General features: G+C 35.2%; 3 protein-coding genes across 3 annotated transcripts in view; 1 reads left to right on the forward strand and 2 right to left on the reverse strand.

Moving 5' to 3' along the window:
* Positions 1–1,410: 1,410 nt before the first annotated feature.
* LOC144963370 (ras-related protein Rab-4B-like) lies at positions 1,411–10,348 on the reverse strand. The gene is made up of 7 exons (XM_078897334.1): positions 10,050–10,348; positions 8,453–8,533; positions 6,680–6,794; positions 5,360–5,422; positions 4,213–4,367; positions 3,413–3,508; positions 1,411–2,418 (listed from the first exon to the last, which is right to left on the reverse strand). Exons 1-7 carry the CDS (start codon positions 10,063–10,065, stop codon positions 2,303–2,305), a joined length of 642 nt encoding a protein of 213 aa, XP_078753460.1. The 5' UTR covers positions 10,066–10,348; the 3' UTR covers positions 1,411–2,302.
* Positions 10,311–25,862, forward strand: part of LOC144963369 (putative methylmalonate-semialdehyde/malonate-semialdehyde dehydrogenase [acylating], mitochondrial) — a 38,892-nt gene continuing 23,340 nt past the window's right edge. Inside the window, exons 1-3 of the mRNA XM_078897333.1 lie at positions 10,311–10,804; positions 15,808–15,849; positions 16,737–16,811. Coding sequence (XP_078753459.1) covers positions 10,769–10,804; positions 15,808–15,849; positions 16,737–16,811 — 153 coding nt within the window. The 5' untranslated portion in view covers positions 10,311–10,768. The remainder of the gene's footprint in view (positions 10,805–15,807; positions 15,850–16,736; positions 16,812–25,862) is intronic.
* LOC144963504 (uncharacterized) lies at positions 16,882–25,257 on the reverse strand. Its single transcript, XM_078897578.1, has 3 exons — positions 24,996–25,257; positions 22,746–23,077; positions 16,882–16,890 (listed from the first exon to the last, which is right to left on the reverse strand). Exons 1-3 carry the CDS (start codon positions 25,255–25,257, stop codon positions 16,882–16,884), a joined length of 603 nt encoding a protein of 200 aa, XP_078753704.1.

Genomic DNA, 25,862 nt, shown 5'->3' on the forward strand with positions numbered 1-25,862 from the left:
GAACAACAGGAACAATGGATTAAAGAAGATGATTGAGATTGCTATGTTGCCCAGTGGAATCAAACAACAATGTGCCTTCCAAACAGATAATATCTAATTGATGACGATGAGATAACCCAACAGGAAAACTGAAGGTTATTGGAATTGGGGAATTGAAATCATAAGAACAAAATAAATAAAGCAAGTATGGCGGAGAGTAGATGTAAAAAGAACCAAACAATACCATCTCCATATCACATCTAGTCCTAAAATAGTACCATGCAAATCAACTAATAGATATATAATAATAATAATATTATATGAAGGGTGGTTTTCTTCAAATATCGACGCCCATCTGCAAATATTTATCTTCCCTTTATTTTAGAAATTGAGGGTAAAGTCCCCTTCACGATTCTTTTTGACCTAAATCATTATGGTGAAAATAGTGTTGAAGCTTTAATTCTAAGAAGTTTAAATCAATTTTTTTGTCTCTCCTCATACAGAGAGATACGGATTAATTAACAGAATGCTTTGCCAGAAGCTTATAGAAAACCACTCTTCATTTTGATTGATTAAAGTTTAAAAAAAAAAAAATTTAAATAAAAAATTAAAAACAAATCAAAATTTACATCAATTCGTAATATGACACATCTTTGATCGAGATTCATCATCGACTACGAGATGAATCTTATTAACAATCATAACAGGTAAGAATTCACGACACATTCACTAACATCAATCTGCTCCAAAATTCACAGGGAATAAATTATACATAATCTTCAGCTGCAAATGATATAATACAGTTTCTCATCTTGTTACATGCTTTTAGATTAGGAGTCAAACTTTAACAAATCTGTGACAATTATCATTTTACAATTTAGTTGCTTGATTTTTGCTGATTCTTTCAGCACAAGACTAGTGCATAGCTGATCGCTGGTTCAGACAAGTAAGTAAGCTGATTCTTTCTGTATTATTTTATTACCTAAAGGACATGTCACATGAAACAAAGAACGTCTAAAAGGTACGCATAGACTATTTACAGTGCTGATGGTGACTAAAGTGAAAAAAGCAGAAAATTTTGAAAGATTGCCTTTAAGCGTCATCTTGACTTCATTAATCCCTACTCTTTGAGCAAATGAGATGATAAACTATCATTGATACTCTAGCTAACATCTGGAGAGTGGAAAACTGCACCTATTTGTTGCACCATGCATCAAGCCTCTCACTGCCAGTATATTTGATTGGGGGAAATGAATTTTTTAAAAAGGGAGGAAATTCCTCAGACTCCAAAATTGCGGATTTCCAAGTCACGGGTCAGAGGAAAACTATCAGCACTGATATATATATATATATATATATATATATATATATATATATATATATATATATATATATATATATATATATATATATATATATATATATTGCTGCTCACAAACAGGTCATATCTAACAAATATTCAAAGACTCAAAGAAGGCAGCTGATTATCCACTTGCATGAATGTCTTTCTAAAATCAGCACAGAATTTACAAGGCCATAAATCGCAAATTTTGATCAGTTAATGAGAATGAAATAAATGCACTACGATAATGCATGTTATTATATACAAATCAGTGACATAGAGGGAGCTACGCTTTGATAAACATAGCCTAATAGTCCGAATAATATATTAAACATCTTGCAATGAACATTCTAGATCAATAAGAAACTTAAAATTCTATTTCATATTTTTTTGACGAGAACTTGCCTAGTAAATCATAATAGATTGGTGCTCACTCTATCTACATATGTATAAATGTGTTAGTGCATGACATAATCAGTCAGAAGGTGAACATTTTGCATTTGCAGTTTTTTGCATTTTCTGAAAGAATATGCTCCCCAGAGCATTTTAATCTTTACTTGTAAATCGGGTGATTTTTCATGAAGTTATGGTCAGATGTATGGGAAAGGTATCCAGCAACTTTTCTCAAATTTCATATTTTTTCAACTTGACAAGCTGTAAAAAATATTTAGAAGTGAAATTAAGCTTTGATATTTCCTGAAGATGTGCAAAAAGGGTTGATTTAATCATTTATGAAGAGAACTCATTTTTGACAAAAATTGACCTTTTAAGTAAACTTGGCAATATCTCAGTTCAAACCTTCTCACCATCCGCTGATTATGTCATTCACTGTAACATACAGATCCAATTACAGATGAATTAGCTATTATTCTCGTTTTCTTGCTCTGATCATCGTAATTTGTACATACAAAAAACACAATTGATCCCTGGACTCCCAACACATTAAAATATAACATAAGCAATATCATTGTCAGTAGGCCGTTAACAGTTGCAAGCCCCTCTTTGAGGCCTGGTCTGCATCTTCTCCTGCCGATGCATCCTGCGCAAAGCATCTCCATACTGGATTCCTGAACCCATGCGTTCTGGATCGAGCTCTCCTATTACAAAAAAAAATGTTAAAAGAAAACAAAAAAGTGTAATAATAATAATAATGTACTTTATTCATCCAATGAGAGGAAAAAAGAGTATGTTAAAATTTAATAATCACAAGAATGAAGGATGGGGACCCCGATAGCCCAGTTGGTAGAGCACTCATTTCACTTCACACACAAAGGGACCAAGATCGATCCTGGCTGATGTCGACATTTTTTCCTGACACTCTTGTCCATCCAGCCTTGATTGGGTAACTGGATCTAAGAAATCTGAAGGAAAGTACTTTGCGATAGACTGGCGTCCTATCTAAAAGGATAGAAAGCAATTGCTATTGTCCGTTTCACGTTATAGAAACTGGGATAAACTACAGCTCCATGAGCCTCATGGCTCTGAAAGATTACAACTACTAAGGATGAAGGATAAAAGATGTTGTTAATCTTGTGTTTGGAATCTTAAATGACATCCCACAACAAAAGATCGCCCCATATTAATAATACAAGGGAACACAAGTTACCAATTTCAAATGCGAGAGTACGGGAATCCTTTTACTGTATTCAACAAACAGTATTTACTTTTTAAATTTGTTGAACTAAAGAAATTATTTTAAAAAAACAAAAACAACCGTTTTTATCTGTGTTACCATCTGCCATATTGAGTGGATTGGTGAACTTCAGCTGACAAATGACTCATGGGAACTGGATGTCATAACATGTCACTTCTATTTTTTTATCATTGAGCATATGTTGCTTAATTAGAAGTGTGGAGATAAGAAAAGTTATTTCGCTCGATTTTTTGTTTGACATTAAATAATACGATACACCTTAAAGAAAAGGTAATAACAAACCTTTGAGGTAAATTGTTGTTAAAAAAAAAAAAAAAAGATTTTGAATGTTACAAAACCAAACTTTTGGCACAGCTATAATTAAATAGATCAAATTCCAGATGAACTTAAATATAAATGTATAGTTTGGATAAAAAAAAATATTAAAGGTTGCAAACCTGATTCAATTTTCGTGAGGATGCATCTGGCACATTTCAAAAAAGTTTCTTCCACATTTTCCCCAGTAAGGGCACTTGTTTCAAGGAACATCAGCTCTAAAACACATTGACAAATAAGCTATGAGGTTTCCACAAACTAGAGATCCATTTCTTAACATAAATAATACATGTGCAATGTTAAAAATACAGACTTGCCATTGGTTACAATATTTTTCCAGGAGGAAAGAAGAATTCAATAATAAAAAAATATTAACCATAAATTAATCATGAACATATGAAATATCAGTTTTGGAGAGAAAGACTAAAAATAACGGGGAAAAAAAATTGACAGAGCTTTTACACTGTAAAATTTGGTGTCATATGACCTGCTTGAGGAATAAATAAATGAAAATTTGTGAAGTGCACTGAGCATGAAAAATCTATTTTCTGTGCGGCTATGTGGTCTAGTGGTATGACACTCGCTTTCAAAACGGAAGGTCTTGGGTTCAAGTCCCAGTCGGTGCATAGTTGAAAGGCTCTTTACTCACTTTCTCTCACCGTTCTCAGGTGTAAAATGAGTACCTGGCAGCGTTGTCTCTGTCCGAAAAAAATTGTAATATAGCCTAACAGGCGTCGTGTCCTGTCCTACACGTTAACTGTTGCTGTTGGCTAGGGACACCTTGTAATGCGCTTTGAGCACATTTAGTGGATATTGCTCAATATAAATGCTCAATAAAAAATAAAAAATTATTTTATTTAACACAAACACTAAACATTTGGTATTAAAAAAAAATAAAAATCACAGTTACAATGACCCCCACCATTTTCTTGAGCAAATCTGCTAGCCTCCATGAAGGTGACTTCTCTTTCAGCCTCCAGATCTTTTTTGTTTCCCACCAAGATGATGACGATGTTTGGACTAGCAAGCGTCCTGGCATCAGTCAGCCAATTTGTGAGGGCGTTGTATGTATCCCGACTGTAAGAAGAAGAAAATGATGAACACATCAAACACCAAATCCAAGTTCTCTCCCTTGATAGTTACACTGTTGACGTCGGACTACAAAAAGAGAGAGAGAGAGAGAGAGAGAGAGAGAGAGAGAGAGAGAGAGAGAGAGAGAGAGAGAGAGAGAGAGAGAGAGAGAGAGAGAGAGAGAGAGAGAAAGAGAGAGAGAGAGAGAGATAGATAGAGAGAGAGAAAGACAGAGAATGTAGGATTTTTAGCTACAAGTAGCATATACTAAACATGATTGGGTTGGGGGATCCCCAATAGTCAGTGGGTAGAGCACTCGCTTCACATGCAAAAGGACAAAGATTAATCCCGGGTGAATTTTTTCCTGACCTCCCTGTCCACCCAGCAGTGATTGGGCTAGATCTGGTGGGAAGTATAGATAGCGTCCTATCAAAAGGGTAGCAAGCAAATGTTATTGTTTGTTTTATGCTATAGAAAACGAGATAAACTCCAGATCCATAAGCCTATTAGATCTAAAGTAACTACTTTATTATTACACATGACAGTTATCAGATATATTGTGGTCTTGTGTCAATCATTTAATGAACAAAACAATCTTTTTTCAATTCATTTTTAATTGTAATAACATAATGAAACAAATAATGAAATATCTCTTGCTTCACATACAACACGACTTTTCATAGCCTTCAGTATCACACAAAGGCAACATTAGCCTGGTGACAGACAGCGCTCATCTCACAAGCAAAAGAGATCAGGCTCAGTTCCAGCTGCAGTCCAGTTTTTTTCTGACCCCTCTGTCCAACCAGCAGTGATTGGGTAGCTGGGTCTGGTAGATCTGGTGGAAAGTTCTTTGTGACAGACTAGTATCCCATTTAAAGGAGAAAGCAATTGCTACTGTCTATACAATACTATAAAAAAACTGTGATAAACTATAGCTTTATGGTGTGTGTGTGTGCTGTGAATTCAAGGACTACTTTAAAATACCATGCACGATTTACCTTGTAATATCATATACAAGCAAAGCACCAGCTGCACCTCTGTAGTAGCTTCTGGTGACAGATCTGGGGAAAAAAAAAAATCCACCACATTATCCCAATCACTACCAATACAATTCAAAGAACTTACAAAACTGAGTACTCTATAGAATAAAAATGAAAGAGCTAAAAGCATACGGTGGAATCTGGATAAAGTCAATACTCGTAAAGTCAACTTCTGCTTAACCCTTTCCTTCCCACCTGCAGAAAAATCGTCACATTTGTTACGACACAATATTATGCATTTTTCTTATTCAGATTTATTTTGTACATCACAGACTTTGAAGAATGATCTTTGTTTAATTAATAAGAACATTAAATTGTTTTGTAGAGAGCTTGTTTGAGTTTTAAAAATCAATTTTTCTGCTGGGTAAGCCCGCCTTTTTGGGAAAAGACTGAAAATGATCAGTAAGAGAGAGTTAAAGTCAACACTTCTTTTTGGTCCCAAATGTTCTGTTCTTTATCTAAGTATGTTCCGTTGATAATGGATAAAGTCAAACTTTGCTTAAAGTCAACCAATCTTTCTGGTCTGGCAGTGTTGGCTTTATCGGGATTCCACTGTAATAAGTATGAGAAAAAAATAGTGTCCTAGTCTTTTATCTTGATCTTGTAGGGAGACAAGGTAACACCTCATAATGGATTTATCAAGGTTGAAGTGTAGTAAGGCACATCACTTAATGTAATTAATCTAATCTATTCCATTTCTATTTTTTGTTGTTGTAAATCTAGATCAGAAATTGGTAGTTCCTGACACAATTAGATTTTGCACGTAGACACTATAGCATGGAAGTTATTGCATAATGATACAATGCAGTTCAATCAAGTTGAATCTCCCTAACTTGTTCTAAAAAACAAAGGGTTTGATAAGGATGCTAAAATAATTTTCAGACCTGCCAAGTGCAGATTACAAAAAACAAAACAAAACAAAAAAAACACCAAAAAAAATCAAAAATAAATATGTGTATTTTAGGAAAAAGATTCGAATTTGAAAATTAAAGAAAACAAAAATGTTTAAACCCAAACTGCATGGTTTACACCTTTATTTATATGAAAAAATTGTAACCTAAAAATACTTTTTGAATTGGTGAAAAACATTTCAGTTTAAACATATTTCAGAGTTTAAAAAATTACCACATTTTCATAAATTCTTAATCCAAACTTTAAAATTGAGCCCCTCCCATCCCCGGAAACAAAAATAATAAAAAACAAAACAAAGCAGACAGAACTGTCTATACTGATACAATTTGTATAACTGTCAAATCTGCATTTAAGTTTGGGATTTACCTGAATCTTTCTTGGCCAGCAGTGTCCCAAATTTGTAACTTTACTGCTTTTCCTCCGACATTCACAACCTTGCTTCCAAATTCAACACCGATTGTATGGTTCGAATCCTGCTTGACTAGAATAAGAAACCAGAAAGAAAAAAAAATAAAATCCAAAATGATGAAAAGTGAAAATGACAAACAATAACTTTACTAAATTATGAATATCCTATTGAGGGATCCTTGAGGCTCCATTTGCAGAGCTTCGGACGGACACCCTGTAAGAGTTTGCGAGAAGCTAGAATCCTTTAAATGGGGAAATCTCTTTTTAGGGTATATCTCAACCAAAAAAAAAAAAAAGACTGGGATAACTCAGATGCAGTGCATTGCCATAAAGTGAACAATAAGGGTTAAGCTTCTTATTCAAGGAGAGAATAACATGCTGACAGTGGGACCTGAACCTCCAGGTGTAAGTTCAATGTCTTATCTATTCAGTCATTTCGCCTTCCAACAACTCTCTCCACATGGCAATGTTTGAGTACTCTGGTCATATTAAAAAGACCAAAGGTACTTAATAACAGACCAGCATTCCATTAAACGACTTTTCGTTTACCTCTACAAAATCCAAGATAAACTCTGGCCTTTTATTGATCGTTTTGAAACAAAGCATACATAATGAATTATATATAAAATCATAAAGTCGTGTTGAGGAAATGGTGAGAAACACTATAGATGAAATATTCAAATAATCAGTAACTTCTACTGTATAAGACACATTCCCCCCTCTCAACCCGCCCTCACAATCCCATCAATATATCCTGTGAACACAGAATGTACTCTCATACCCTCAAAACCAAACAATTACAAAGATTAATTAAAGGCATTTATCATCAGCATCATATTCTAACCATGAAATGGAGATTTTTTAGATATAATCATGCTTCAAAGGTAATGATAGACAGCTTTCAGAAAAATCATTGAGCACTACTACAAATACACACATGAGAAAAACAAAACAAACCCCAACTTATCCTGATTATCAAAAGGTGGGATGTGTCTACTGAGTCCTTTACAACGGCCCATGCCAAATGTTCCCATAACTGACACACTTGCTTCCTAAACCTGAATGATAACACTGAGACCTAGGTCCCACCAATCTGTTCACCTAGCAGTAAATAAGTATCAGGGCATCTTCAGATCTGCAAAGTGATGTGGAACTTAACGGAACTTGTCACCCTAACACATAACGTAGCAGACCCAAGACGATGTCCAACTAAAAAAGCAATCCCAAAAACTGTTAAGATGTGAAACTCCCTTTTATTAAGGGTAAAAAACCCAAACAATTACACTTCAAGTATGACACCACAGATATGTTAAAATTCTATATGATTTGATACCTAAAATAAATTAATAAAAATGACTGCCTCGTAAAGTTTATCATACATTTGTATTTTAAAGTATATTAAAAATACCATGAAATTGAAGGAAAATGGTTCTATTTTGAAGGAAAAAAATGTTTAAAGGAAAGAGAGTGGAATATATGATATACAAATTGAAGCGGGCTGTTTAAATAACAAGTGGGCTATCCATAATTTTTCTAACTATGCTCACTTTCTCCCACTCTTTAAAAATAAGGCAAAGCCATTTCATGTTAAACCTTTCAATTTTTTAATGTGAATGATTTATAAACAAAACGGATTTGGTAAAGTGAAAAATGAAATCAAAGTAAATTTTGGAAAACCTTTATATAATGAAGGAAAGCAAGCAAACCACATCAGGTTATTTAAAAACTTACACTTGTTTTCGATGAAATGGTGTAGAATACATGATTTCCCAGCACCTGCACTCCCAATCACAAGAAACTTGAAGAGGAATTCTAAACCAATAATAATAACAAAATCATTTAAGGGTCATATTATTTTGATCCAGTAATTATTAATGATGAATTAAATTAAAAATCACCAAAACATATATCATGAAACTACTTTTTTATGAAGTATATATAATATAATATATATATATAGAATGAGAAATTTTATAGTCCTAACTTGTAGGCTGCTTTATAATAAGGTAATCATCCTAATTGTTACATTGCATTCTTCTGAGCTTTTTAATTTTTTCTCTATTTGTTTTTTTTCATTGGTGTGGATCCAATACTGAACAACCATAGTCCAGTATTGGTATGTAATTGATTTTGGGTCACTAGAACTATATGTGCTATAGTTGAGAAAACTAGGACGGAATTTACCTTCGTACATATATATCAATTTTGATATCAATGATAACTCCTAAGCATTTTACATGTTTAGTTTCTTTTACAACTTTGACATGAGTAATGTAATCAGATCTTATTGTCATGTATTCATTTGTAATTCTTCATACTTGGCACATCTGGATGAAATTCCATGTTTACTTCTTTTCCCATTGTTGCAAAATAGTAAGGTTTTTCTGGAAAATTTAGTTAATCGTTTTCAATATGTATTTATCTATACTAAACGCTATTATATGCGAATAATCTGCTCGTTGCTGGGAGTCTAATCATTATCAATGTAATGTGCAAATGGGAAATTTATAGTTCCAAAACTTCCCTGAGGTATCTTTACTATAACTATTACTGTTTTGGCCCTATTTGAGAAAATTGAATAAACCCAATTTAGAGCTTGTCCTGAAATTACATAAATTCATTTCTTTTTTTTTGTGCCCATTGGTGAGTCTACTTTAAGTATAAATCCAGAGGTATTGAATTTCGACTTTTAATCATGAGAATTGGATCTACGTGATATATAAAGAGGACCTCGATCTACTCTTGACTCTTGCTTATTGCATTGTTAATGAAGAGAGATGAACTCATACTCACTCATTCTCAACAAATCTGATTAATTCTGCAGACTTTTTTCCAATCTATTTTGAAGAGAACATTTTTTTTTCATGCACAAAGTTTAAAGTTTAAGTCATTCAGAATTGAGTTAAAGTAAGCTTTGTGATCTGTCTCTATTTGATTTTTCATTAGGTGTTGCCTCGAGGTTAATTTGTTATCTCCTCTAGCTAAACTCTCTCGATAGGTTACAAGAGCAAAGTCAAATTCTGCTGTCTACGGTGATGAATTCTGAATCTGAAACTGAATACTTACTAAGACTAAGAAGAACCTAGCCTAGACTAGACGAAACAGGCTTCATTTTCATAATAATAATATATCCCAAATTTTCAATAAACATGTGATAAAGAATTGGGTTCCAAGAATTGATATAAAACTCTTTGATAAAATGGTGACATTTATAGATTAGATTTATCAAATTTAATAATTTTCTAATCAAAACAAGGATGTTGAAAAAAGGGGAGTCAGAGAGCAGTGGGCTTGATTATGAGAGAATCGAGACAGATCAAATTCTTACCATAAGATTCGGACATTGTAAAAATAAATCACAGATATGTTCGAAAAATGAAATATAGATTTCAAATTATTCTCCCCTCGGCAGCATACGGACTTCCAAAATGTCATGTGTTGCACATTTAACTGATCTCTTCAAAGGTAAACAACACAGTGAATACACAAAATTCGTTCCACTGTCAGTCATGAAGTAAATTCTAAATTTAGATGTTTTGTCTACTGTGTCGATAAGCCCGTCACAACGTTCTGCTCGAATTAATACTCCTTGGTCTTCACGAACAAGATATGGAGTGAGTAGAAAAGTGCCAGAAAACAATAGAGAATAAATTTATTTTTTTTTTTTTTTGCGGCGGTGGTGGGGTTTGAACCTGCGACCTTATTGGTACGACAACTCCGCCTGGCAGGTGAGAGCGTGGCTCTACCGTCTGAGCTATCCACGAACACAAAAATATTCGTATCAAACCCAAGTCATATTTCTAGAGCCCTCTCTCACCCACTTCCTTCACGAACGAGTGGAGCTGACGGGGTTGTTGGCGATGACGACGAAAGGTTACTGGAGGTCAAGGTTAAACATTTTCACCTCATCTCGCCCACGGTTCACAGTTCACAGCAATAACTAAAGCAAGAGCTGCTCCTCAATCCTCAACATCCATTCAAGTTCAGGAGCAAGACGAACTATCTTGCATTCATCTTCATTCTTTGATAATTTGATCTGAATTCAATATGTCTCTTCTAAGAACATTCATCAAAAGCAGAAATGTAAGTATAGAATTTAGTGTGAAAAAAAAGAGCAAGCATAGGCATAGGGAGGCTTAGTTTAGTCGACCACCGGCAGCCTATTTTTATTTTATTTTGCATGGAATTCACGAAATCGATATATCATCTGACTAGACTTGAATGTCTATAACAGCAAGGGAGATTGGTGGAGGATTTAAAATATTTTATAAAGGAAATGAGGCCACAAGAAAAGGAGTGGAAATAATTCTGGATAAAGAACTTGCACAAAATGTTAAGAGTAAGAGCCCAAAGGGTGTCCGGCAGACTTAGGAGTGCATACGCACCACAGACAGGCTGTACGCAAGACAAGAAGGAAGAATTTTGGAAGGAGATTGATGAACAACTGGAAGTGCTCGACACATCAGAAAGAAGACTGCTCACTTGGACACGTTGGAGAAAGCTATATCGGAGAGGAGAGGTGGTTAGGAAGGTATGGGTAAGGCAGCAGAAATGAAGAAGGCGAAGATATTGTAAGATTTGCAACAAGGATGGATATGGCAATACTAAATACATATTTTAGAAAGAAAGATGAGTACAGAGCAAGGAATTTACCCAATGGAAACCGTACGGTGCTCTTATTGGCTAACCAACCAGCGGCCTCGATGAGAATAATATCCGCCATTGAGATGTTGGCTGGGAATCACGTTACTATAGTAAACAAGCGCTGATCGGCCGTTCATGAAATCTAAGAAAATAACTTCCTGATCGCTCGTTTAACTCAAAATTATTCAAAACGATGTCTCTAAAATGGTATAAATGTGACTTCTTAAGGTTTTCTTCACGGTCAAAACCACACAACATTCTATTAATGATTACGTCCGAGGCAAAAAGGAATATTGACAGGACGACCGAGAGTTGAACTCATGAGACGACAAACATCAATGCGAAGTGTAGCGAGAGTCAAGCTATTGTTTGTCTTGTCCTGTTCTATATAGAGAAAGGGATAAATAGTATAGCCTCGTGTGTGAGTGGTTGCGTGTCATAGTCATGCTTTTAAATTGTTTCTGTTGTTTATGTGTGTAGTGATGACTCTCTCACACTCAATTTCAATGCCGAAAGAGGAATTCCCGCACACAAGTAAGGGGAATTAGGCTGGTATTTGGCATACATATTGTATAGTATCTAGTTCTAAATCGATAACTGATTAGAATTATATTATGATATATAAACACAATGCCAAATACAATTCCAAAGTTTCCTTATTTCAAATGAAGTAAAGCTCCAAAACCTAATGGTAGTGATTATAGTACTGGTGTTAGTGAGGTGATGTGGTGTTGGTGGTGGTTGTAGTTGTAGTAGTAATAGTGATGATGATGTGGTGGTGGTTATGATTGTAGTTGTAGTAGTAGTGGTAGTGATGATGATGTGGTGGTGGTTGTAGTTGTAGTAGTAGTGGTAATGGTGATGATATGGTGGTAGTGGTGGTTGCAGTAGTAGTGGTAGTGATGACGATGTGGTTATGGTGGTTGTAGTAGTAGTGGTAATGGTAATGATATGGTGGTAGTGGTGGTTGTAGTAGTAGTGGTAATGGTAATGATATGGTGGTGGTTGTAGTAGTAGTGGTCGTGATGACGATGTGGTTGTGGTGGTTGTAGTAGTAGTGGTAGTGATGATTATGTGCTGGTGGTGGTGCAGTAGTGGTAATGATAATGATGTGGTGCTGGTGGTTGTGGTAGTAGTGGTAGTGATGCTATTGTGGTGGTGGTTGTAGTAGTTGAGGTAGTGATGATGTGGTGGTGGTTGTAGTAGTATGTGTGGTGGTTGTGGTAGTAGTGGTAATGATGATGATATGGTGGTGGTGGTTGCAGTAGTAGTGGTAGTGATGACGATGTGGTTGTGGTGATTGTAGTAGTAGTGGTAGTGATGATGATGTGCTGGTGGTGGTGTAGTAGTAGTGGTAGTGATAATGATGTGGGGCTGGTGGTTGTAGTAGTAGTGTTAGTAATGATATTGTGGTGGTGGTTGTAGTAGTAGATGATGTGGTGGTTGGAAAACACATTACAGGTTATTATAATACATGATTACACACATTCTCTAACTTCATTTTTTGACAGCTTCATTGTGCCATAAATATACGCAACAGTTCTGAAACATTTTATTGTGGATTTTGATATTGTTTGTTGTTTTTCTTTGTATGTTGACATAGAGACCGAATGAATGGTAATGACTACATTCTCAGCCAACGATAAAATGGCGCTGAATGCTTTCATTGGTGGACACTTTTTAGGCTTCGTACGTATTCTCATTCGTTTATTCTATGGTACAGAGTGATGTATTCAAGTGATGTGAGAAAGACACAAGTGGATTACCTGTTGTGCTGGAGGAGAAATTTGAAGGAAGTATCAGATTGTGGCAGTTTGCCGGGAGAGAGAGAGTGGCAGCGCAACATAAGATTGTTATTGCGAAAGTGACATTTGGAAAGAGGAAGATAAAGAAACAAAGTGAGGGGAAAATATGATGGCAGAAACTAAAAGAGGAAGAGCAAAGAGAAATATTTGTTACAACGGTGGAAGGAAGACTAGGAATTGATTTCCCAAAGGAATGGAAAAGAACTGTTGATACAATCCGTGAAGTGGCCAAAGAAGTGCTTGGGATCAGCTCGGGAAGAGGAAAAAGTGGAAAAGAAACATGGTGGTGGAATGAAGAGGTTCAGGAAGCAATCAAGAAAAAGAGGGAAGCAAGGAAGAATATGGAGACAAACAGCGATGCTATGAAAGTAGATGAATATAAGCAGGCAAAGAAAGAAGCAAAAAGAGCTGTTGCAAAAGCAAAGTCCCAAGACATTCAAAGATATATATGAGCAATTAGAAAGTAAAGAATGCTAACGAAACAGAGGGACACGAATAGGAGAGATATATAACATATTAAGACGATCAAAGACGAGAATTGAAGATTATTGGGCAAAGATGAAGAGATTCGAGCAAGATGGAAAACACTACGAGTGCCTCATGAATGAAGAGAATGACAGGGAGAGGATAAGTTCAGTTATACAACCTAAAGAGAAGTTAGTAGATGAGATAAGGAAGAACGAGGTGTGGGAGGCAGTGCGCAAGATGAAAAGGGGGAAAACAGTTGGACCAGACGAGATACCAGCAGAAGTCTGGAAGTCACTTGGAGATGAAGGGTTAAATTTCCTGGTATGGTTATTCAACGACATCTTACAGAAAGAGAAAATACCAGAAGAATGGACAAAAAGTACATTGATTCCCATATACAAAAATAAAGGAGATGTTCAAGAATGTGGCAACTATAGGGGCATCAAGTTAATGAGCCATACAATGAAGATATGGGAAAGAGTAATCGATAAGAGGATTAGAAAAGATGGAGACATTAGTGGAGAACAGTTTGGATTTGTTGCTCTAAAATAAGTATAGAGAAAAGCAAAGAGAATTACATTGTGTGTTCATTGACCTGGAGAAAGCATATGATAGGGAACAAAGAGAATAAATGTGGTTCTGTCTAAGGGAAAAGGGGGTAACAAAGAATTATATCAAAGTTATCCAAGATATATACAAATGAAACAAAACAGTGGTAAGGACATTTGTTGGCTCAACTGATCCATTTAATGTAAGAGTTGGATTACACCAGGGATCTGCTCTCAGTCCACTCCACACAATAAAGATAGGAGAAGAGGTAAAAAGTAAAAAAAAAAAAAGTGTGTCTCTCGCTAGAGACAAACCAATTCAAATACTTAGGAACAACTATTCAAGATGAGATGGGGCAATGAGATGGAGGTTAAGAAGAGGATACAGGCAGGCTGGAATAATTGGAGGAAGGTAACTGGAGTTATGTGTGACAAACGAAGTTCCGCAAAGCTGAAGGGGAAAATATATACATAAGTTATAAGACCAGCAATGTTATATGGACTAGAGACAGCAGCTACAACAAAGAAACAAGATAAAGAAGTTGAGGTGGCAGAAATGAGGATGTTGAGATGGTCACTTGGCTGGACAAGAAAAGATAATGTGAGAAATGAACAAATTTGAAGGTTGACTGAAGTGAAGAATGTATTGATAAAGATGAGAGAAGATAGATTGAAATGGTTCGGACATGTCAAGAGATGAGAGAGGGAGTACGTGGGAAAGAAAGTATTGGACTTACAATTAGTGGGAAAAAGGAAAAAGGGACGCCCAAAGACTATATGGTGGGATAATGTAAAGGATGATATGAAAGAACTGGCCCTGGAGGAAGATGATACTCTGAACCGAGATGCATGGAGATGTGGCATTCATTTAGCAACCCTTCAAAATGCTAGATAAGCTGAAAGAAGAAGAAGACTTGAATGTCTATGATGATATATTGTTAAATTAGTGCCCCCCTCCCCCTCAATACGTCATAACAGATTTTCTTATTCACAGACCTTTCACAGATAAATTTTACTAAAAATACCAAAGTCATCTATGATGCGGGTTATAGGCAAAATGTTTCCTCTCTCGATTTTTCCACAATGTTAGATTTTGACAATATTATATATATTGCAGGCTCATTACCACGATTAAGCCAGGTGATTTCTTCTTGTCAGCATAACTATAACCTATTCAACGTCATTAAAAAAGATAGAGAAGAATCAAAAGTTGCCCTATCTAGTTTATGCAGTTGTGATGTGTTATACATTTCTCTTTGTAAATTATTTGAATTGGCAGCATGAACTGAAAGTATTGATTCTCCTTCTGTGCATGGTTTTACCATGTATCAAGAAAATGATAGAATTGCCATTCATTAATTCCACAGAATATATATTTAACTACAAATATTTGTCAATTCTGTCCGTAATAGTAATAGCCTTATTGTTGGATTTGAAAGTAGTTCAATTGTACAAGTGTGGTATCAGTTGGAATTGGAACTTTTATGCCCACCCTTCAAGAGAGGATGACGAACAACTTTTTTTACAAGTTTAATTTCACATTTTATCATGGTAATCTCAACTTGACCAAGAAATGAAATTTTACCATTTGATTGATTTCTAAGCATTGTTCTGTTTTCAGGCCATCTGGCACCATGCAAGATGTTACTCCTCCTCATCTGTGGTAAGATTTGTTTTTCATCTAGAGTGTTTGACAACGAAGTATTTTAGCTTAAGTGTTTATACTGATGAGTTAATATATTTATTATTATATACAATTTGTTACTTGGCATGATAATTATATACACCCCGCCCTTCCAATACACACTGTTTACCTTCGTAAGAGATCTGTTTCATGCCATATCAATCACCCAGCTGTTTTTCTTTTTTATTCCAGCAGCCACTCAGTCTTATTGACATTTACATCTCAAATTCACTCTGTCTAGGGCAGAGTGACCAATTACTTTCAAATCTCAATGAAGGGCACAGGGGGAAAAAACATCCGAGTCACTTTCAGATTTATATTTTTATATATATTTATCATCTTTTAGAGAATGTTATATTAAACATTTTTAGATAATAAGACTTTATCTATGTTGCAATACATTAAGATAAAAAGTGTTCATATCTTCAAATTCTTTGAAAAATTCCCCCCCCCCCCCCCCCCCCCCCCCCAAACAAAAAATGCGACTACCATTTCTTTCCCTGTGCTCTTCGAACGTGTAGTCTTTAACTGTAATTTGTTTGTATGGAACTTTTTAAAAATGCGATTGATGAAATAATGCTTTTGTGATCTACTTTTGTCATCTATTTGAACAAGTGCTCTTTGGCTTTCATTTTCTTGGGTACTTTCAAGTACAACTTAATCTGAGATCCATTTTTCTCTTATCTACCTATCTCATCATCTTTCTTTTTATTGCGACTGAAATACTCTTTGGTGTGCAGATGCTGTTATACTTTTTAAAGTTGTACAGATCAGCTAAGTTTAACATTACATATTATCCCAATTGTGTTGATTCTTTGCTAATAATTTGGAAATGGACATGTCTCAAACTTATATTTTGATTACAGCCAACAACGAAAATGTTCATCAACAACGAATTTGTAGAGTCAAAGACAGACAAGTGGGTTGACCTACCCAATCCTGTGAGTAATGTGTTTGTATGTGTTTGTGTGAGTGTGTGTGTATGTGTGTGTGTGTGTGTGTCGGGTTGACTTACCCAGTCTTGTGAGTTATTCTTTGTTTATATATATATATATATATATATATATATATATATATATATATATATATATATATATATATATATAAGTATCAATCCACTATTAAGGTGACCACTGTGAAATGCACCAATTGGAGGACCAAGCATATGTCTTGTTCAAATTGATTAAACTGTTCAATCTTTGTTCAAATGAGTATAGTTTGATTCCCTACAATGATTTATGAACACAATTCTGATGCTTGATGATCACAATGGTATATAGAAAATTACTCGGTCCCCCTAATGTTTTACTAAGTGTTTCTGTAGCTTTAAGGAGACATTTGGTAAAAACATGTTTTTAGGGAGACCACATTAAAAAACCCTTTTAGGGAGCCCAGTATATGTTTATATATGTGTATACCTAAGAGTGCATTTTCAAGTGAGCTACCACCAAATTGTCTAAAATAAAGTAAGTCCTTAAGATTAAGAGCTTCATGGCCATAGTGTCGAAGCTTATCCCAGTGTGCGTAGAGTGAAGTGGCCGAGCAACGCATTTACTAACTCCTGGAAGGTCCATCCCTCAGAAGGGGCGCTCAGGGTAATAACCTGGGACTCAAACACGGCAAAAAATATTCCCAGTTGCTCCGTGCGCCATTGTTTTTGCAGTCCCCGACCCCTTTAGAAACCTGACGACCCAGGTTAAGATCAGAGATAGAAGGGACCAGGCAGAGGAGTTTATTTGTTGTTGTTGTATACCACTGAATGGACTTGGTTTGTTTTGTTTTGTTTTTAAGGGTTTTACGGCGCTTGCAACACATTAAGGTCATATCAGCGCCAGTAAAAAGGAAGAAAATGGGATAGTAAAAAGTTCTGGAACTACAATTAGAGCACCCAAGAAAAAGTAAGGCAAAGGGGATTTGTTTCAAATAGGAAACAATAGATTCCAAGAGCCCACTATCAAAGTACTTAGTTTGAGATCACCTAAACGTCTCATTCAGACACAAGCACAGGTCCCAACAAAGAGGGATACACTCAAATGTTTACAAAGCATAAATAATATGTAAACAAAACAATAAAGAGCATAACAGACAGATGATTTACAAGGGAAAAATATAATCTCCCAAAACTCGAACTATACATTTGACTGTTTCCCTCCCAGCCAGGTCCTGGACAAAACCAAGTAATCCCATCCCGAGACAAAGACAGAAAACAAGTTGGAAAACAGACATAGGGGGATAGAAGACGCAACGAGTACGTCCCTGCCCATTATGGGAAGTCGGGAACCCCACCCAGTGAATGGAGTTGGATGGATAGGACAGCAGATCTGATGGACACAATGAACGGCTTCAATCAACATCTCATTCACTTTAACTTGCACAATGCTTGCTTTGGTTTCGTGGTAGACAGTTCGTCTGACGCCCGAGTTGCCAGGGTTCGAATCCATATTTGTGGCGATGCAGAGTCATTGTAAAAGTCTCATTTACAGTCTCACTTGTGTTAATTGGAGTACGTTACTGAATTGTAACAACGTTGTTCGTGTCCATATAAATGTACTACCAGCTGCACGTTGAGCTCATTGTGGGTTTTATGATACATCAAGCTCGTGTAAAATTACATTTACATTTGACCGAAAAATGATACATAACGATAGAAGTCTACAAATCATATTGCAGGTTTATTTCAGTTCCAAAAGCCATCACAAACATTCATCCACTGTATCACATAAGTCTTTGGTCACCAAATAAAAGCATGAAGTTTGCTATGTGTACAGTGCAACATAAAAGGATAGAAACAGTTTTACTGATAAAACCCTCAAATGATAACAAACCAATATGTTGTTGCTGGTAAGTTGCTTAATTGCATTTGTTAAAAAGCATAAACTGTGAAGCAAAAGTGTTGAAAATCGTTTGAATAAAGTTTAATGCAAAAAAAATAATTCTTAAGCACTTTATGCCGTTCTAAGCTGTCGTTGCTGCATTTTTTTTCATTATTAATTATTATTATTCTGATTGAGGATGAGGGGATAAAGAAAGAATGAAATTAAATGCACAGAGGTGTCATTTCTTGACAGTCACCTCTAAAGATTGCAACTCTTAAAATTATCATAAAAAGAATAGTGAAATTTTACATTAGGTATCTAGAAAATGCTGAACATAAAGCTACATTGGCCAATTAAGTTAGGGTTAGTAGAAAGACTTTTTATTCTGCCATATCTGATTCTTTCAGATAGTTCTACATAGCTGCCAACTTTTCAAAAATAAAATAAGGAACGCTCATTTGGCCCGGGATGAGGGGCGATGTGTGCCGAAGCCCCGCCCCCCCCCCCTTCATCGAATCGCAACATATAAAAGTCAGCCTTTTTAATTACTATTACTAACACTAACAAGTTTGAGATGACGGAGGCTAGTCCAAATGTTGCTCAATTATCGGGTTTAGTACCAGCACATTTGAATCGTTAAAATGACACTTTCCACAATGATTGTTGTTTTGTTTTTAAGGGTTTTACGGCGCTTGCAACACATTTAGGTTATATCAGCGCCAGTAAAAAGGAAGAAAATTGGATAGTAAAAAGTTCTAGAATTACAGTTGAAGCATCCAAGAGAAAGTAAGACATAGGGGAACTGGGAACAAATAGGGATCAGATGTAGATTCCAAGAGCGTATCACCAATGTACTTAGTTTGAGATCACCTATAAGTCTTATCCGGACACAAGAACAAAATCCAACAAAGAGGAACACACTCAAATGCTTACATTATACATTAAAAAATAACAAATATAGTAATAATACATAACAGAGAGATGATTTACAAGGAAAAAAATATCATCTCCCAAAACAATAAATATGCATTTGACTGCTTCCCTCCCAGCTAGGACTCCGGCGAGGGCCAGGAAAAAAACAAGTAATCTCATTCCAAGACAAAGACTGAAAGCATGTTGGAAAACAGATATAAGGGGATAGAAGACACAGTGTGTACCTCCCTGCCCGCTATGGGAGCTTTCCACAATGAGATCAAAATTCAGAACGGACAATATAAAGAAAGAATTCAACTGCCTCAACTTTGATAAGGACCAATACACAAGAAGCACAATTGTAAAATAAATGAAATAACTTAAGATGGTTAGAAATGCATAACTACCAACCTGGTACATCACTTGAGAGGGCGTTTTGGGGTAAAAATTAGGTGAGTTCAGATAAAAAGTAGACGATTGCATATATGTTTTCTTTCATGCAACATAATGGTCTTTAAGTAGTATACTATAATAGTAGTTATAGTAAAATGCACCTCTAAATATTAGAGAATTCCTACTTCTTTACTTTGACAAGATAAACACACCTAAAAATGGAGTATACTTATATTTCTTGAACCTAAACCGTTACAAAAGCTTGCTTGAAAAAAAAAAATTAAAATCAGATGAAGATGTTTTTAAAGGGATTAAATTTATATATTTCATAAATTAATAAAGGGAAATAATCATTGTCATCTTTAATCAATATAAGCAATTGATTTTCTTATTGAATACCTTCCAATCAAAAAGGTGGATTTAATTTTATTCTTAATTAAAATAATATTTGTAACAAATAGTGAAAGTATCAATACTGTCTTAGAATATTCAAAGTATATCGAGGCTAACATCCATATCCTATGCAAATCTCCAATACATTATGAAAGGTTTGAGTAAAATACAGGCGTCATATAAACGAATGGAACTTTTTTAATTGTTGAAAATCATTTATGATAGAGGCATAATTCAAATTAAAGAGCTACACAAATGGAGATTATGCTCTCACTGGACACCAATAATAATGATAATAATAATAACAACAATAGTAGTAGTAGTAATAGTAATAATAATGGATCAATAATAATAATTCATTAGGCTCACATGGCTTTTTTACCACAAATTAGTCAAAAATTACAAAATACGGATTTTGAACTAAAAATAAGCACTTACGGACTCAGGAAGTCAAATACGGAACAAATCCGTTTTTAACAGAACGGTTGGCAGCTATGGTTCTACAAAGCATTTGTCTCTCAAGCTGAGCAAATGAATGTTCATATAATATAAAAAAGGATATTGCAATGATGAACAGATTGTACTATATAAAGATAAAACGTTTTTGTAAACCCCCAAAATATGTCAATAACACTATACAATACAATGAATGTAATACAAATCAAATTCATGATTGTCATTACACCGATTGAAACGCTCTTTCCCTTCTATATTTATTTCTTTCATTAAAAATCTTTGTCTTCACCAAACTAATTAGTGTACCTTCAGGGATTCCTTTTTGTGAAAATACCCTGTGGTGTTTTAAGAACAGAATAATTTCAGACTTTCTAGGTAATGATCCCCTTGAACCATGTGCTGAAACATCTTCGACAAAGTTTTTAAAATATGACTTGACTCTATCTGTATCCTCATCTGACCATGACATGTATCTCCGATTTTTGCTTGAATTCCTCTTGGGTTCAGTTTGTTTTGAAGAACACGTAAGCTGATTTGGCACTCCTGCTTCACCATCAAATATTTCTTCTTGATTTGCAGCTGTTACTATGGATGTTCCAAAATTTGCATTTGAGTCTCTATTCACTACAGAGTCATTTGTTTCAATGTTACAATTTCCTTCCCAGTGACCGATGCTGAGTTATCAATTTGACCCAAAAAATTACCAACTTCTGTTATTTCTCGTATTGCAAGTGGACACTGATAAATGTTTTGATTGATTGATTCACTGTGTCCCATATGTCGATAGAAGACATCTCTCTCGTGTTGTGGGACATCAAGTAAGGCAAATAATGTCGAAGCTCGGTGCCTGAATTTATCAGCTATTAACAACTGGGGTTTCTCTAAATCCTTTACTAAGGAAGTGACATATTTGATGGCAATGTAACCACTTACATGATCTTTGGATATTCCTGTATTTGGAAAAAGAAATGGGTTGTCTGAAATATCAACAGCTTTACGCTCCTGTGCAAGTTTCCTTAAAGGCTGAATTGTGTCATTGGGTATCAACACAGGGACCAACATCTTGCTTCCCTTTCCAGACTGATAGGCCAGCTTATACTTCTCAAGTAACGCTTTTTCCAGAGGATCAGTGACATGTTGTACAAGCTGGGGATCAACCCATACACCTGAATCTGCATCATTCCAGTCTTTTAACAACATCCTTGCGGGTTCTCCGCCTCTCCTCGCATTAAACATTGTAAGCCTAGCTACGATGACATTGCGAAGCCTAACAAACATATGTGAATCAAATAATTGATAATCATCCTCACAAATACGGACCATCTCTTCAGTAATAAATTGCCGTAGCTTCTTTATATCATTCTCTAATGGCATCTCTTTGGGTTTTCTCAAATTTGTTCTCTTTGCTTCACATTGAACTCTGGCTGTATAAAAAATACTATCCCAATTATAATCCAGGACAGCTTTGAACAAATCTATCTCTGCGGATTCTTCAATTTTGTTTTGCATTATATATTCCCCTTTTAAGAAATTAATTAACTTTTTCAATATAAATCCAATTGAAAGCTTCAAGCCTGCTTTCAATGTCCCACCCTCTTTCAAAGTCATTTCAGAAATGGTTTGCGATATTTCATTAAAGTTACAACGCTTCACCACGTCCTCTCCAGAGAAAGAAGGTTGATTTGTTCTCTTCCTAGTTTTTAAAATCAAATTTCCTAAGATGCGTAAATCACTCATTATAACTTTTCTCTCCTTCTTTGAACTTTTACTCCACAATTTTGTTCCTAACAATACTATAGCTTTGTCTGATCGACACAAATTTCCCACTTCATCATTCCGAAATTTGTCAAGAATATTCTCCTTTATTTCTTTACTTGCATTGGGAGCCACGGGATAAAATTTTACAACCCCAGTACACAGAGCATGCTCAGTACTACATTTCTTTTTGTGTTCATAAACCCTTCGTCCAGAGTAAAACCCCTTACAGCCAGCACACATAACAACTTCATGTGACCCTTGTGCTCTCTCACGCATAACTATTGAATTGTTTCTAGTGTTTGAATAAAAAATGCCCTTTTTCTTGAGATAATCCATTGTTCTATCCCTTTCCTTTACAGGCTGTTTCATGGCCTCTGTAACTTCTGTCTCATCTTTGTGTTTCCTCATCAAATGCCTTGAGAGTTTTGTTTGCAACTGTCCACAGTATGGACAGGGTCTCCTTGGCTTTTTGTATTTCTCTGGAAAAAAAAAGAAGAAAATAAAGCACATCATGCTATGAACTATGAAAATAAATCAATAGACAGATCGTATGCACATCAGCTACATGACAGCGATAGAGAGGAATAGCATTCCAAATATTTAAGGCCTGGACAAGTAACTGTCATAATTCCTTCTTGTTATATACTTTTCTACCATCTATTCCTTTGGAAGAGGTATGTTAGATTTGTGGAGACCTCTGCCACATAACAAATCCAGTGAAAAGACGCCATATTTTTGTTTTGAAATAGAAATAAATAGATCAATCCACCCACTTCACTGGGTTCAGGGTTCCCTCTTCATTATAATCAAAATATGAACATAAATCGGAATAGTAACACATTGAAGTCTCATCTGAATACATAGATTGTCCTTTGTTGTTTCAGCGAAAAATCAGACAGAATGTCAAAAGAATTTTAGGTTTTTCCCCAACCACCCCTTGGAGGTATCAGTATCAGCGGAATGGTAAGCGTCATGTTTTTTACGTTGAGCAACAAAATTTACTCCAAATGCTTCACTCGACCCAGGCGGAAAAGCAATCAAGAATAGACCCAAGTCCTATCCAAAGACTAACATTTCATTTAAGTTTATTGTAGGCCCTTGGCCAATCGACAAAATTCAATTCACATAAATTATTTACAACAATCAGAAATTAATTATATCAATAATAGTAATAGAATGCAATGAAGGCAATATCATAATAATAATAATAATAATAATAATAATAATAATAATAATAATAATAATAATAATAATAATAATAATAATAATAATAATAACAGTAGCGGCAATAAGTAACAATTAATATAGTAACAAAAGTAATAATAGACTATAGTTCATAGTCATAACAATGACTTTCTTTGTCATTGAGGGAGTGAGAAAACATCACCGGCTGGCAGAACAAACAGCCGACATCGATCAAACGTCCTCCAGACCGGTTGAGCATCGGCTTCATTAATTCCTTAAAGACTTCCCCCCAACTGCCTGAACGATGCTGATGCCCAGACAACTTAATCCTGATTTATATTTTGTGGGAATGAAATATGACATGTATATGCCGGAAATATTTCAATAACAAACACACTGTTCAGATAGAAAATATTTGAGTCTTGCCTTTGTTAATTGACACAGGTAAGTTAGGAAAATAAATGCTAGTAAAAACGATCAGCAAGTTCGTGAACACTGCTTCTCAACTCGAACATATGTTTTCATCAAATCTACACACATCATGTTGTGAGCTGAATTTTAATGATCTCAGTTGTCATTGAAAGGAAACCCAAGAATTTTAGAATAAAGAAAAATATTGAACCTGGAAGTCAAAAGGGTTTGTAGCACAGCAGACATTATCAAAGTATAATTTTAGTACCGACAAATTAAAAAGAAAATGTGCTTTTCTTTAAATGCTCCCAATCATCATATACTGTTTAGGTTGCAAGATTAATAAAAATGTTATCTACTCTGATTCTCGTTAAGTTTCCAGCTGGTCTGTGAAAAAAAGCCTTAAGCATCATAGAAATACAAAGAAACAGTTTTAATATATAGATGGGTTGTAACAAAAAAACCATTTTAACACTTACAATACAAGCAATTTAAGTCTATTACAGACAAAAAAAAAAACCCCAATAAAATAAACATGAACATTTTTATGGCTGGTTTCACTGATATCACTCACACATTGGGGTTTCAGATTCTAAGATGTCCACCCTATCAAATTTGGATTTGTGCTTGTTATGTAAATGGTAGCGTATTTTGCGACGCAGCACTGCCAAAACAGAAAAAAATGCAATAACACAAATGCAGCACCATGGAGGGGGTGGAAGTTTTCTTTTAAAAGGAATGGGTAAATTAAAATTGATCCCACAAATATCAAAGGAGAAGAATGACAAAAAAATGACTCACCATTGCACGTAACACGTTGGTTTGCAAGTGTATAGCATTCGGGTTGAACCTGGGTCCCAGACTGGCAACGAGGTTCAGTCTGTGATAGTTGTGGATGAGGCTCTGACTGAGTTGGGGAATGAGCACTAGGTTCCAGAGACAATGATGTACTCAGCATTGGGTACCTCACAGAGTACGTAGAGGAATCAGACTCGGAGTCAGCAACAAAATCGGGACCCTGTATATTTTGTGGAAAAGATGACAGATCAATCAATTTATTCATGTTGACAATAAACATGAAGAGCCATTGTTTAATAATCCAACTAAACAATTAGCTGGTTAATAATGCAAGTATAATAAAAAAGAGTTGAGAAAGGCAGACATATTGTCTAAGTATTTAATATGTTCAACTGTGCTTGGATAAATATAGATACACCAACCAGGGTTTCAGTAAACCGTTTTTAACCAACTCTTTAAATCCTACACCAGGACCAACAACTACAAAACAATTTTTTATATCACTACGATTCTGGACTTATAAACGGTTGTCATTGCAACAATATGAACTTCCTAACCTTGCAACTGCAATATAGTTAACAAAAAAAGTTGATAAACATTACGATGCAAGAGAATTTGGACAAAATGCGAGATCAAAAGTATAATCCCAACAGAAGCTATTTTAATTTTTCCTGGAAACGCATCATTTTCACATTTTGTCAAATAAAAAACAAACGACTTCAAATGTGAATGGCTCATCAATGAATATCACTTCAAAATATAACGAGGAAGGTTTAAAATAGTGTTATTGTTGGCGAAGTCCACTGCAAAGAAAAATTTTTAACAACAAAAAACTAGGAGATCTCACTGGTGTAAAACAGTGTTGTCCTT

The sequence above is a fragment of the Berghia stephanieae genome, chromosome 1 (assembly GCF_034508935.2).
Source record: "Berghia stephanieae isolate SIO BIC M18660-M18661 chromosome 1, UCSD_Bste_1.3, whole genome shotgun sequence".
Classification (NCBI taxonomy): domain Eukaryota; kingdom Metazoa; phylum Mollusca; class Gastropoda; order Nudibranchia; family Aeolidiidae; genus Berghia; species Berghia stephanieae.

What these genes read in the sequence shown, in the direction of transcription:
- LOC144963370 (XM_078897334.1), bottom strand. An exon ending in CTTGTATATGATATTACAAG is followed by an intron (nt 4,368 to 5,359) that starts GTAAATCGTGCA and finishes TTCTTCTTACAG; the next exon opens with TCGGGATACATACAACGCCC. An exon ending in CCTCACGAAAATTGAATCAG is followed by an intron (nt 2,419 to 3,412) that starts GTTTGCAACCTT and finishes TTTTTGTAATAG; the next exon opens with GAGAGCTCGATCCAGAACGC.
- LOC144963504 (XM_078897578.1), bottom strand. Translation starts at nt 25,257, where the DNA reads ATGAATAAATTGATTGATCTGTCATCTTTTCCACAAAATATACAGGGT. An exon ending in CCAACGTGTTACGTGCAATG is followed by an intron (nt 23,078 to 24,995) that starts GTGAGTCATTTT and finishes TTTTTTTTCCAG; the next exon opens with AGAAATACAAAAAGCCAAGG.